This window comes from Melanotaenia boesemani, chromosome 6 (genome assembly GCF_017639745.1).
Source record: "Melanotaenia boesemani isolate fMelBoe1 chromosome 6, fMelBoe1.pri, whole genome shotgun sequence".
NCBI lineage: Eukaryota > Metazoa > Chordata > Actinopteri > Atheriniformes > Melanotaeniidae > Melanotaenia > Melanotaenia boesemani.
The window spans coordinates 20980455-20994447 of NC_055687.1; the positions used below are offsets into that span (position 1 = coordinate 20980455).

The following is a 13993-nucleotide window of genomic DNA, read 5'->3' on the forward strand; positions in this document are numbered from 1 at the left end:
TTAAGAGAAGAGATGGAAACATCATGACTCCTTACAAGAAGAGAGCTCTGGAGCTAATGGGTATGTCACAATGCAACACTGTAACTATAGCAACGTGTACATGGCACTTTTAATCCGATCGAACGTCCAATCAGAATAAAAATGCATCATGTTAACATGATAACATGTCAGTTAGAATCTCCAATCGGATTGATTTCGATCGAATAGATAAAATATTTGTCCATGTAAAAGTAGCTCTTATTGTTCTTTTACAATGTATTCAGAAAAGTCACAGCATGTTATTTATTTTATTTTTTCAAAACATCGGTCTATACATGTTAATGTTTTTATAGTTGTTGTAGAGTTGTATTCTAGTCAGTCATGTGATTCTGTGGTAAATAGTATTTAAAAAACAATAACAAAAACCAGTAAAAAAAAAAATACAATCCACAAACAAAAAGTTCTAATCAAGTAGCTATGTCCATACAAATTCAGATGTTCTGACACTGCGCTCTCTGTGCATCTGTGTCATGTTTTGAATGTGAACATGTAAACTCCTTGATGTTTCGTAGACTCTTCAGCAATTAACAGCGCCCCTGGATCTGGCCCCAGCTCTCCCATAGGGGCCTCAAGTGCCTTAGGGGCTGAAAATGGACCTTCCTCTCTGCCAACCACCACAAAAACCGAGGTCTGTATATAAATCACAAGCATAGCTATTTAATTGCCCAACCCCACAAAAATAGATAAATAAAATAAATAAAAAAAGAAAAAAGGTGAAAACAATAATTTTGTACAGGAGCACTGTATTCCTCTGCTTGCAGCTATAAAAACAGCCAGTTGCCCTCTGCCTGTTTCACTCCAGTGAAAATGACTTCCTATTCTTAACAATAAAAGGCACAGCTTGACCCATGTCTGATTACCCCATATTTACCTTCATTAAAACGATACTGTACATAAAAAGTTTTCAAATGCTAAATGTCACAGTAGATTTCTTTTAATCTACCAAATGTTTTGTTCTATCAGATCTACTGCACAATCAACTTAACTTTTTTTTTTTTTTTTTAAAGAAAATGAGTGTGTAGCTTGGCTGCTAGGCTGTTGTTGGCTTGTCACAGTATTTCTGTCATTGTCCTGGCTGCCTTTCTGCACTGAGTTGTTCTGAGGCGTTTCCCAATAGGTTCATGGCTGACTTACTGACCAGAACTCCCTTTAGACTAAGCGCACAAGGCAGGCTATTATAGAATGTGGCTGATATGACACATCTCTGAACAATCTCAACAGAGCAGCTGTGTTTTCCTTAACCATCACTGTTTACTCTCCCAGGGACCTCCAGTGACATAGAGAAGGGAGAAACGCCCTGACACAGGGCTGAAGGTTGGGGCTTAGGGAGACAGACGAACTGTGGATTTTAATTGATATCCCAGGCACTGGTAGCCAAAGACACCCACATGCTAACAACATAAACACACAGGATTGCTATTGTATCAGCCCAAGCTGAGAATCTCTTGAAAGACATTGGTTGACTGCAGGGCTGCTAGTGGACCCCATGCCTGTTACAAAAGCAAGGCGTGTTTGTGCACTGTTACATTAGGTATCCTTTTTCAGAGGAAACGGGTCCCTTGGGTCAAATATGGGCCGGATATCCACATACAGGTCACTGAGTACTGGTAGGGGTTGGAAGGATAAACATGGCTGTTCCAAAACCACATGCTGGTCCACTGCTCTGCTGGGTACAGGAAGTATGCCCCAGTGCTGATGTTCTGTGAGAGAGTAGCCTGAGGGTGGTTACTACTAGGGAGTAAAAACAGGCGACTGGTTGCCTGGGACTGAAGAACAGAGGTTGGTGCCGTAGATTAAGAGATTTCCACTGATTTTTAATAGTGTATCATCTGGGCTATTGATCATCACAACACATTAATATTTATGCCACTGCTCATGTTGCCTTTTCATTTATTAATTTTTTTTAAATTGAGATTTAGCTTAATGTACTTGGTCATATAATGCATTTTAATCCACATATATACTCAATGCATTCAATACATTCATGCTTGTGGGATTAACATGGAATAAAATAAAATAAATTAAAATAAACAAAAACAATGTTTAAATAGGGAGTAGCATTTTCTCTACTTATTTATGAGAATGAAATCAGTCCTGAGTTGCACAACATAGTGAATTCAGTTTGTCCAGCAAGAAGAGAAATGCTCCAACTTAATAGCTTTTTTTTTTAGCTGCAACCAGTAGAATGTTCATCAGCTATTTGACTTTTTTCAACCAGTTCTGGGGTATAATTCCAAAGTACATTATCTTAATTTCAAGAGGTTTCAAATCCTTGAAAAAACCTTGCAATGCCTTATGTATCCCTTTCCAATAATCTCTGACCGGGCAGTCCCAAAAAAAGATGGTAGGGGTTTGCATTTTGATTATTACAATTCCTCCAACACTCCGAGGTGGTTTCATTGTAATGGGATTTCTGAAAAGTTGTGATAAAAAAAAAAATCTTATTAAGCATTTCCAACTGTATTCCCTTCATTTCTGTGAACCAATACACTTCCATAGGTATGACCACACGGTTGTTCTCCCTAGTTATATTTATCCCTCGATCCTGCTCCCACCTTGTCTTAATGTTTGTGGTTTTAAGAATTAACAACCACTGGTTTATACACATGTTGCCTTTTAAATGTGCCTGTTTTGGGATTCTTAAATCTGCCACCTCTTCTTAAATCTTTCACTCTTGCTCTGTCCTGATGTTTTATGTAGAGATGGCCTTCCCAGCCGAGATTATTTCGACCTGAGGGCTCCGTGTCCATGCTGAGCTTGTACACGTCTCCATCTTTACCCAACATCTCCTTGGGGCTTTCAAGTGCATCCTCACCAATTAGTGTGAGTACAAGTTTTGCAGATGTCTGTACATGAAATCTCGCTATGTACACCACTATAGTCATTTGCTTAATGTAGGATTGTCCTTATAGTGAAAGCTGCTAAACTTGCCATCAGTGGTCTGAATTCTGTGTAACCACAGGTCATTGACCTTTCCCCCCCAAATGATTTTATTGACCTTAGATAAATATTGTTCTGCAGTGTCTTGTGTCAGGCATGCTCTTATCCTCCCCTATTACCTCATTTATCACAGCTTTTAAAAAGTCCAAGTGAGCTCAAGAGCAACTCCTGATAACATAGCACATGATATATCATTTTTAGCTCTGTGGCACATTCCACAGAAGCCTGTTCATCAGCTTCTAACCAAATTTGCAACCACAAGAATTATTTTAATTCAGAAAGAATAGTTAGTATGTTTAAACTATGCTTATCAAAAACACTGCAATACATGACCACAAGCCATAGCATTATTTTACCATCTATCTCTTCCTCTAGGCGGCAATGGGCTTAAAAGACAGGTCAACAGAAATTAAACATGGGTTGCCTGGGCACCTGCTGGGCCCTGTGCCCCTTCAGACAGGCCTGGAGTCTAAAGTGAGCCCCAGCCACCAGGCTCTCCTCCAACACCTCCTTCAGAAGGAGCAAATGAGGCAGCAGAAGATGATCTCTTCTGGTAAGACTTACCTAATTTCAATAATTATTATCCTCCTTTGAGTTGTGTTATGTTACATATTTCATTCAGTAATTGCAACTAATTTACAATATTTTTTTGCCATACTTAAGAATATTTATATATTCTCTGTGACAAGGTCAAGGATCCTTGACATCCCATCCCCAGTCACCCTTGGCCATGAAGGATCGCCCCTCCAGCAGTCGGCCTAAATTACCAAAACACCGACCCTTGAACAGAACGCAGTCGGCACCGCTGCCTCAGAATACACTGGCCCAACTCGTTATCCAGCAGCAGCACCAGCACTTCCTGGAGAAGCAGAAACAGTACCAACAGCAGGTCCACATAAATAAGGTATAATTATTAACATCAGACCTCATCCATAGGGGACAGTTTTGACTTACAAATAGCTTTTCTCAACATTTTGTATTCCTTTTAAGATCTCACGAGGTTCTGTTTTACTGCAGGGAGTCTGATTTAATCATTTTAAGCAAACAGATGCTGATCTATTTTTAGCCTTTTGTAAAAGCCTCTGTGGCAGCTCATGTTTACAGATCTGGGTTGCAGTCCGTTCTTCCCCGAAATCCTGGTGTTATTTCTGCAAACCAAAGAACTTCTGCCTGACTTCAAATGAGGGAAGAAATCCTTCCCCTGCACTAATTCTGTTATCATAGCTTAAGGCATCAGTGCTGTTCACATGCTAACTCTGTGAAATTCAATTCATCCAAGTTCAAATGAAGAAAAAGTGCCCAGAATGCATTTTTGTTCCTCTGTGGCAATATTTGTGTTTCTGTAAGCTGGCTGAGGTGACCTTGCTATACACAGAGTGTCATTATTTTGGTGAGTGACATGTGCGAGGTGGCAGGACACAGTGAAAGGCAGCATTGTATGAGCTCATGCACTGATGTGTCCCAACGCTGGGCTTTGACAGAGCCATGGGAACCATTGAGCAACTCATACCCAGAAGTAATAAAAAAACACAAAAACACCACAACTTAAGCAAGTTTCTTTTGAATTCCTCTGCAGTATTAAAATATCAACAGTTACAATTATTATAAAGCACTTCATGAAGCTGACCTGATTTGAGAATTACAGCAGCAACTTCTCTAAAAAACAAAACAACAGGCCTGACTCTGATCACTCAGGCCAATGAGATTGCAAGTAAAGCCTCTTTAAGTGTAGGTTATAAATGGCCACTAATCAGGGATGAGCCCTCAGTATTTATTGAGAGGGAGCTCTGAAACATTGCCCTAATTAATTTCAGAGCAATGGCGTGAATAGATTTTTTGTTGTTGTTGCTACTCCAGTTTGTTTTAGTTTATTCTCAGTGCCTTCAACAGTAGGGGAAACTAATGTAAATTTATAAGAGCTCAGGGATTTTAGAAACAGCTATGAACAGTGTTTATTAGTGCCTGGCTAAGGAGGCTAATATTTATGGCAGAAAATATATTTATAAAAGGACAGCATTCTATAGTTAGTAGTGTTGTTATCAGTTGACCTGTGAAAGACACTTCTCTGCCTTTTTTAGAGCCCCCTTGTGAACAAATAATCACATCCTGGCCCACATAGTTCTGATTTAGCAAAGCCAAGACACAGAGGCATACTTCTGGTGAGTTTTCCTCATCAAGGTTGAATTTCATGTGCCTCTATTGAATTAACATTTCCTTGTATTGATGTATTAAAATCCATTACTACTAACCTATCAGATAAAAGTGACATTGCTGACACTTCCAGGTGTAACCTGTCAACACAAGGGACTGAGACTTTGGTTGATTAAGCCATTATTAATGGAAGTTTTGATACACAGTTAGATGTGGTTAAATTCTGCATGTAAAATACCTAGGTTGGGAAATTTGTGATAGGATGTTGACTTATGCTCTCATGTTACCCTTTTTTGGCTCCAGGGATTGTGAAATTTAATCTTAACATTCTTGGAGAAAAACTTCACCACAGGAGAGGCCTGTATATTCTAATCTGCATTTTATTATGCAAGTGACTGACCCTAATCCACATACCTTGCCTAGTCACCATTACTCAAAGTTTATAACTAACATAAAAGGTAGAAAGGTTGTCTGCCCTACTTAAATCCTAAAATGTTTTCAAAAGCCATTCTTCAGAAATATTTCCCTTTATTTCTTTGCAGTTAAGATAACTTTAATACATGTAGATGACTCCGCTCTTTATTGAGTCATGTAAGCTGCAATGTCTTGATTTTATTTATTTACCAAAAGAGATTTTTTTTCTTAATAAAGTATCATCACATGGCCGTCCTAAGCCAGATGAGGATTGTATCATTGTCTTTAAAAGCTGAATCCTTGAGGTACTCTTTGGATATATTGGCATGATCAAAATGTGATTAAAACCTCAAACTGTTTTTTTTTTCTTTTTCCATTTAAAACTTGATTGTTAAAGATCGGTGACTGCAGAATATCACCACTGATATGGTGTCAATGTGTCTTGCAGCTGTTATCCAAGTCCATTGAGCAGTTACGTCAGCCCAGCACACACCTGCAGGAATCAGAGGAGGAGCAAGAGGAGCAGCAGCATAGAGAGGAGACAGAAAGCATGCAGGAGGACAGGCTGCCCCCTAGAGGAGTAATTCGAAAGCACATGCTCAGCAGCAGCAGCAGCAGCAGCAGTGGATCAAGCAGCGAGCTCCCAGACGCTCACTGTGGGGTCATCAAGGTCAAGGAGGAGCCTGCAGATAGTGAGGATGAGGCTCTGACCAATCAGCGCTTGGAATCAGAGCAGAACACCTATCTTCACCAGGTCAAAGGGAGACTGGTGATAAGAGCCATGATCTGAGAAAGGAAGAGGATGAGCTCACCCACATGCAACAGTCATAGACATGCACATCAACATTTAGACACATGCAAACACTGCTGTCATTGCACAGTAAGCCAGCTCTCCCTGTCACCATGTTTGACCTCTTTTTACTCAGCTGCAGCCTCACTCATCCTACACACTTAAGACTCTCTGTTTGTGATCTTTGTGTAGTGATCTCTGTAAAATATGTATGTTTCTCTTGTGTAAATATGAAGACGATTTAGACCGTTCTTTTTAAGAGCTGCTTTGGTCATCTCAAGTCTGCTGAACTGAGAAAAAACTTGTATGTACATATACTGTGGATTTAGCATCAAAGATGATTTCTAGAGGGAAGCTTGATCAGGTGTACAGTTTTGAAGAGCCTCTTTATGTTCCCATTATATACATTTTTGTTTCAAGAAATATTTGAATCCCCCTCTGTTCACCTCATGATTGGGGCTTATCAGAAAGTCCTTGTGGTGTTCTAAGGAAATTAAAACACTCTGTACTTTACTATTTTCGAAATGTGCTGATCTTCAATATTAAATGGTCTCAGAGCTGAAATAACGAACCTCTGTCTTAGAGAGAATGTATACTTAAATCTCATGAGAGGACACTCCCGTAGGGCAAACTTTTGTGGTAGGAGTGATATTGCCACTGGAATATGGTCTGTTGCTCATATTACAATTTGAAGGATAAAGCACTAAATCCCTGCTTGGGTGTGCAGGCATCACCCAACACATCCCAAGTCTCCATGTCGCTCTCTCTTTCCCACTCTCTCTTCCCAGCAGTCCTAGAGCCAGGGCCCTGTGTTAAGCTGAGCTCTCCTCCCTCTCTCCCTCTGGGTCCAAATCAAAGCTCGGTGGAGTTCTTGCCCAGCTTTCAGCAGAGGAGTCAGACAGAGAGAAAGAGAGAGGGTCGGGCAGGAAATGCCTTCTAGAAGCCAGGAGTTGGAGTGATTCATGTGTGCAGGAATGCTGAGAGAGGAGGACCTAGGGTTGGAGGAGTCCAAGGGGCCAGGCTTGAGAATTGATTTACTGTCAAAGCGAATTACAAAGTGAGTGGGGATATGGTTAAGGGAGTCCTTTTTAAAGGGAATCGCTTCCTTCGTATTCCCCAGTGACATGCTTACCTCAACATGCAGGTTTGATGTTACTTTAATAAAAAAAAAAAAAAAAAAAAAAAAACCCTGGCTGGGACCTTAATTTTTCTTCTTTTTTTTTTTGAGCCCATTTTTCCGCAGAAAGTGCCCATTGCGAAATGTATAGTCTGTCTTAAAGTGATCAATCAAATGTATTGCAGTCGTAAACTTTCCTGTTTCATTTGTACCGTCAATTAAATGTGAAAAAAAAGAAAACAAAAGAAGAAGGAAAAAAAAAAAAAAGAAGAAGTGAACCATAAAAAAAAAAAAAAGAAACAAAAAAAAGCGTAAGGTTCTGTTTTTGGATTCATGTGAAAACCAAAATTGTCTGTCTCATATTGTACAGTCAGATTGTCTAGTTTAAATGTTTTTAGTGTAAGTAAACACAATCAGAACAATGTGAGTCTTGTTTTCTTGCTCCTTTGATTTGGTTGTAATGAGAACCCCTTTGCTGCCAGTGTGGAGGTGGAGGTGGAGCGAGTTGTTGTGGGAGCGGGTGGGGGGGTGCTGTGGTCTGTTCATAGCAGTTTGCATTTCTTCTCTTCGTTGCCTTGTGTGATAAACCTTTCTTTTTTTTTAAAAATAAAGTTAATTTACTTCTGATCATTGTGTATCTTATTACTGTTTTTCTTGTCCTAAATTTGCAAGAAGAGAAAAAATAAAAAACTTGACTTTGAGTTTCAGATAAACTAAAGTTTTTTTTTTTTAAGTCAAAAATTGCAATCTTGATTCATTCATAAATACCTTAAATGAGCGACTGAAATCATTAGAGCAACTTGCTTTTCCCACAATAGTTTCTACAGTCCAGCTGTTTATTTTCAGGAGATCAGGAGGTCTATATGTAACCCTTAAAGGGAGCTTAAGGGACTTTCAAAACATTTCTTTGATGTGAACAGGCAAGGCTTCATGTGGCAGTATTAGAACAGTCAAGATAAGGTGAGCTGTGAGCAATTGATATATGACTTGCGTGAATACTTTCAAACTCAGCTTAAATAATTTCACAGTAAGCTTAGTTCATGTAACTGACTTGGCTTGCTATACACGCAACGAAGAGGCCAAGAAAATTCACTCATCATCTAATGTTGCTTTCTGAAAAGCACCACACTGAGAATTCAGAAATTACAAGGAAGACCAAGAGGGTCTGTGACATGTAGCTGAGACAAAGCATTATCTGAACATGTTCAAGAAACTTTCATGAGAACTCCTAAAGCATTTTCACAAAGGTGTAGAGTTACTTCACTGTAGGAAATATTTCACTAGAATCAGGCATTGACTCTCTTAAGTAAGTTCCATCTGTCTTGAGCTTAGGTCCTTTGTGGTTTCAAACAAGCTGCTACAAAGGGAGAAAAAATAGTGAAGCCCAAATCCATGTGTGCTGCCCCTCACCATCTGCCCAAAGAGCCAGTTGTAAAAACAAACAAGCATTTTTTAAAGGTGTAAGGAAGTGAGACTTAAGCCTACTTACTTTATCAAAACAGAATCAACTCAAAGTGAGACTTTTATTTTGAATTTTATCGTCTGCAGTGCGATAAAAATGTGCATTTTCATGCAGTGTGCACACACGTACAAGAATGTGATAGATGATGTAATGATGACTTTGTGGAGTCATAAAATGAAGATCAGCAGAAAAACACATTCTTGCTCTCAAAATGTTTGCCAGATCATGAAATAAAGGTCACAGGAACTTAATGAATGCAGCACTGTCAGGATAAGATGCTCTCCAGGCACAATGCTGCTGACAACACTTAAAAATCAGAGCTTCTTTATATTTATAGTAAATAAAGTGAACATCATAGTAAAGACATCATAGTAATGATTCAAATCTGACGTGTATTTACATAAAGCATATTGTTATCTTAATATTGCAAAACAGACAACATATTCAGTGCTGATACTGAATTCAGTTTCTCATAAAATCACAGTACATGCTCATTTTGAATTAGAATTTAACATGTGTGAAAAAGTCGGGCCAACCACGTCACATTTTATGTTTCATCATGCATCAAATGTTTTCAGTGGGCCACAGATCTGGACTGTAGGCAAGCAAGTTTAACTCCTGGACCCGTGAAGCGATACCATTCTTAAACATGCAAGATGTGATTTGGCATTGTCTTTCTAAAAAAAAAAAAAAAACAAAACAAGACTTTCACTGCAAAAGACTTCATCTTGATAGCAACACATGTCATCCTGAATGCGCAGGTTACAAAGACCATGTGTGCTTTCCGATTTGCCTCAGTCCATATTAAAACAGTTCAGAGTGTTTTGCCTTAACTTGGTAAAGTATTTGCTTGTATTTGTAGATAATAACAAAAACAACAACAAAATACCTCAGTTTTTTTTGCTTTTAGTTACATTTTACACACAATCCAAACTTTTTGGAAACAGGGTTTTGAAAACAACTGAAAAAAAAACACTATCACTTGCAAATGACAAATTTTTGACATTTTCTGACTCATCTCAGTTCTCTGATCCAGTTTTTACATACGTCTGTGATAAACCTTGCTTTATTAAGAAAAAGCATCAAATGTTCTGCATTTATACCTCAACATCTGTCACTAAGTTTCTGTTCATCCTGAGTACAGATTGTTTTTGCACCTTATTGAATACTAAGTATGCTCGATAGTCAAAATAAATGATGGAGTAAACAATTCATTGCTTGTAGAAAGGGCAGCATTTTAGTCTCACAGTGCAAAAACAATGAGTTTTGTACATTAAAAGACAGAAGGGACCGAGCTCAGGGTATCAACAGATGGTATATGAGGCACAGACGACAAGACTTACATGATCATACTCTGAATCATGCACGTTGTGACATTAGTAACAGGCCATCTGGGTTCACATTAATCTGAACAGGGAGTTAACCTAGTGCACCAGATTGTTTCATACTTTGTTTCATGACTATGATCTTGTGAGAGTATTACAACCCTGCAAAGTAAAGTGACAATAAGAGAGGAAACATTGTAATCAGTTCATTATTACAACACGAGTGATGTGATCACTAACAGTGAATTGAAGATAAAAAGTGCTTTCTACAAAATTAAAGTGAATGAAGTGAATATCACAATCCCCAGAGCCACTGTATAATCACAGCTCGACTATAATCACTGTCATTTGTCACCAGGGCCATGAAGACAGGCCACCAAAATGCTGTCACCACTTACCTGAGCTCAGCTAGTGATAGTGTCCAGAAACAATAGATCACCAGCCTACAGAGGCAGAGAGAAAAAAGAAAACTTTTAGACTTTTTTCCCCTATAATTTTCAAAATCTAAAACAACTTACTGCTTTGTAGTTGTGGGACAAAGAAATTATATTTGCCTGAACTTTTCCTGCATCTTTTCTTAGGACAAAAGTTTCTTACTCGTGTTTGAAACTGAAACTTAAAGAAGTATATCTTTACAGACTCCCTCTTGTCCTGTTATAAATGAATGTAAAGGACTTACAGAAATTCTAAAGGTTATAGTCATCAGGTGCTGCTGTCATGGACTGTTGGGGATGGACTCGCAAAATAAAATAAAGGCATAAGAAAGAAGAGAAAGAACATGCTGTCTTCATGTAATGTCTGGTTTTGATCTGTTATTATTTAAGCTGTCATGGGGATCTGATTAAAAAATATTACCACCAGTACTGAAAGTGTGAGTGCCAGGCAGATGAGGTGGGATGTGGGTACAGTTTCAGTTGCAGGCACATTGCAGAATTCCCCCTCATTACAGGCTTAGGCTGATGTCTTACACATGCACCAAAGTGTAAGCATGTAGGCTATGCATGAGTAGCTTTGTTGACAACATCAATAAGAATTTTACCTTTACCAGACTGGAATAACAAGAACTGGCAATGTCAAATGCAGCAGCAAAATACATAACCAAATCATCTTTGAATCATGTTGATCGCATAGTTTGCTGAATGAAAAAGCAACATTAAAGCCAAAAACATGCTTTTGGCTCCTTAGACAACACATGTTCATCTGTATAATACAATGTGTGCTGGTTTCCCCTGTTATGTCCTAATTTATATACCATATCCCACAAAACTACTATGAGGGATTTGTTTAATGGTAGCTGTTAACAAATCTGTTTGGTTTAAATCGTCATCGTTTTGCTTATTCTACAATTTGACATATATAAATGCGTTTGCCTCGTAATTTGAGGTAAATGAGGAAGTCATTTGTCAGGTGAACTTTTCTAATTCTTGCCCACCAAAGTTGAGGATGACAGAGCACATACAGGAAATTTCCCAGCTCTCTTTTGTGCCTGTCAAAGTTTGTATGAATCTGGCATCCAGCTACACGACGTGGTGTTTTTCTTTCCATGCACTGCTCACTATGCTTGAGGTGTGGGATAGCGAGGCACTAGCAGTAAATGGAGAGACTGTTTTATGAGTTTCTGTGAAAAAAAGTGCCACAGAAAGAAAGGATAAAACAGTGTGATGTCAAACGGGTGATGACAAGGATGGATCCTTGGATCTTCTCTGGGTTGGACATCTGGCAAACATTTAAGAATACATGCAAGCGTAGTATGTTCAATTAAAAATTCTTTTAATGACTTTTAGTTAACTAGCATTCATGAAAACATTTTTTTGGTTCTTTGTAAAAGAGCCTAACCCACTTCTAATATGTAAAGAAAAAAAAAGAAAAAAAAGAAAAAAGCTTCCTCTTTAGGAATTCAACATCTTCTCATCTTGTCTCCTGAGATAAAACATTGATGACCCAACACAGATAGCATCCATATTACTGTCAGTCCCCTTGACTGGTGTCATCCATACTGTTATCTTAGCCTTTCAAGGATTAATATCCTTTTCAAGTTTAATGAGATAAGAGACCTGGGGGAGTTCTTCTCCTGCTGCGTTCAAAGGCCATCCGGTTTTAGTAGCTGCTTTATCTCGGCCACTGATTGACCCAGCTGATAGGTGATACTGAGGAAGCACAGTGGCTCAGGGATGTGGCCTCTCCACTGAAGCAATGGGAAGTGGCAAACCTGGGCTTTCCACTCACTGAGAACCCCATCAGAGGGGCTCCAATTCTCCTGGATGCCGCCTCTTTCCTTTGATTCCTCTGACCAGGCACTTTTACGTGCCTTCCTCCCTCACCCTGTCCGAAAGTAGAGCCCGTAAAGCAAGTCTGCCACTCTGCAAGCAAGTTGGACAAGACGTGTTTGTAAGTGTTGCTTGAATGCACCGCCAGTCGAAATGACCCCCCGAAGGCTCGTAAGGCTTGTGATTTCTCCTCCAAGCCCATGCCAAAAGACCCTTTTAAATTCCAGCTCAGATCTTCTAAAATGTCGCCATTTGTGACTTGTGACCATAAACCTCTGGGATTTGCCTTCATCTGGACAACATGTCAAATGAATTTACAAATTAGGGATACAATCAACAGTGATACATGGAAAGTCAGTACTAATGGCTTGACTGGAACCTCAAACTTGAATAAATAAATAAAATAAAATCTTTAAATAACAATTAAAAAAAAATCATTCAACAAATATCTGCTCAACACTTTGTCAGTATGATGAAAGGCACAGACAATCTGACATTTAAGGAAATAGACTAAAGGAAAACTTCTCCAAGGGAATGTTTTTCAGAAGGCTTAAGGGTTCTCTCATTATCACTATATGTATAGAGTATAAAATGGGGGGCCCTGAAAAGGACCCAGGGGACCTCTGCATGCTCATAGGATGATTGTACTTCATGCTGCACATGGCAATCTCCGAGGAAAACATCTGTTAGTAGATTGTGGCGCGTGCTGGTGCAACTGAGTAGCAGTTTGGAGACGGAGAGAAACCCAGGTCCTGAAACTCCATGAATGTTTCTGCCCCCATGGTCACTCATCTATGCAATTTCCAAATAACTTCATCATCCAAATCCACTGAAAGGAACACGTGGCTGATTCCTCCTTCATGGCAGCAAATCAACTGATGACATGTTAAATTCACACTCAAAGCTTTATTCATTTGTTCTATTTATTCTTCATCTTTGTTTGCTTTTTTTAATTTGAGTAAAAATCAGAAAAACAAAAACACACTCATTATTATATCAGTTTAAAAAACATAAAGATGCACAGGCAGCTCTTTTCTGCCTTGGAATACCTGTGTGGTGTCATAAATCAGTGATCCAGGTTCATAGATGACAACTTGGTGATGTCTGATGCAAAGAGTTTAACTGAGGCCGATTCAGGTCAGTCTTCTGTTTTTCAACAGCCATAAACATTTTAAGGCCTTATTCATTTATCATTAAATCCACAAGATGTGGCTGAAGACTGTGGAAACAAGTAGAAATTTCTTGTTTGATTGAGCAAATATTTCATTCTCATTCAATGTGGTTTATAACTTTATAATTGTTTTATGCTGAAAGATAAAAACATAGCCATATATATGGAATTTATATTACGTCTGTTCTTAAAAAAGACAAATGAGGGCAGACTTGTATTTAAATTACACTTCTGCTTCAGAAAAGTTGTTTATCTTTACTGTGTGAAACCATTGTGGTATTCTTAGGATCACAAACAGCTTAAAGTTTTTGGATGAT

General features: G+C 38.7%; 1 protein-coding gene across 8 annotated transcripts in view; it reads left to right on the forward strand.

The window, feature by feature from the left end:
* The window catches only part of hdac9b (histone deacetylase 9b), a 40288-nt gene extending 32556 nt beyond the window's left edge, over positions 1 to 7732 (forward strand). For all 8 annotated transcript variants that reach the window (XM_041987692.1, XM_041987688.1, XM_041987686.1 and 5 more), the window contains 6 exons: positions 1 to 60; positions 552 to 667; positions 2740 to 2862; positions 3355 to 3532; positions 3669 to 3883; positions 5993 to 7732. In XM_041987692.1, coding sequence (XP_041843626.1) covers positions 1 to 60; positions 552 to 667; positions 2740 to 2862; positions 3355 to 3532; positions 3669 to 3883; positions 5993 to 6334 — 1034 coding nt within the window. In that variant the 3' untranslated portion in view covers positions 6335 to 7732. The remainder of the gene's footprint in view (positions 61 to 551; positions 668 to 2739; positions 2863 to 3354; positions 3533 to 3668; positions 3884 to 5992) is intronic.
* Positions 7733 to 13993: the final 6261 nt, after the last annotated feature.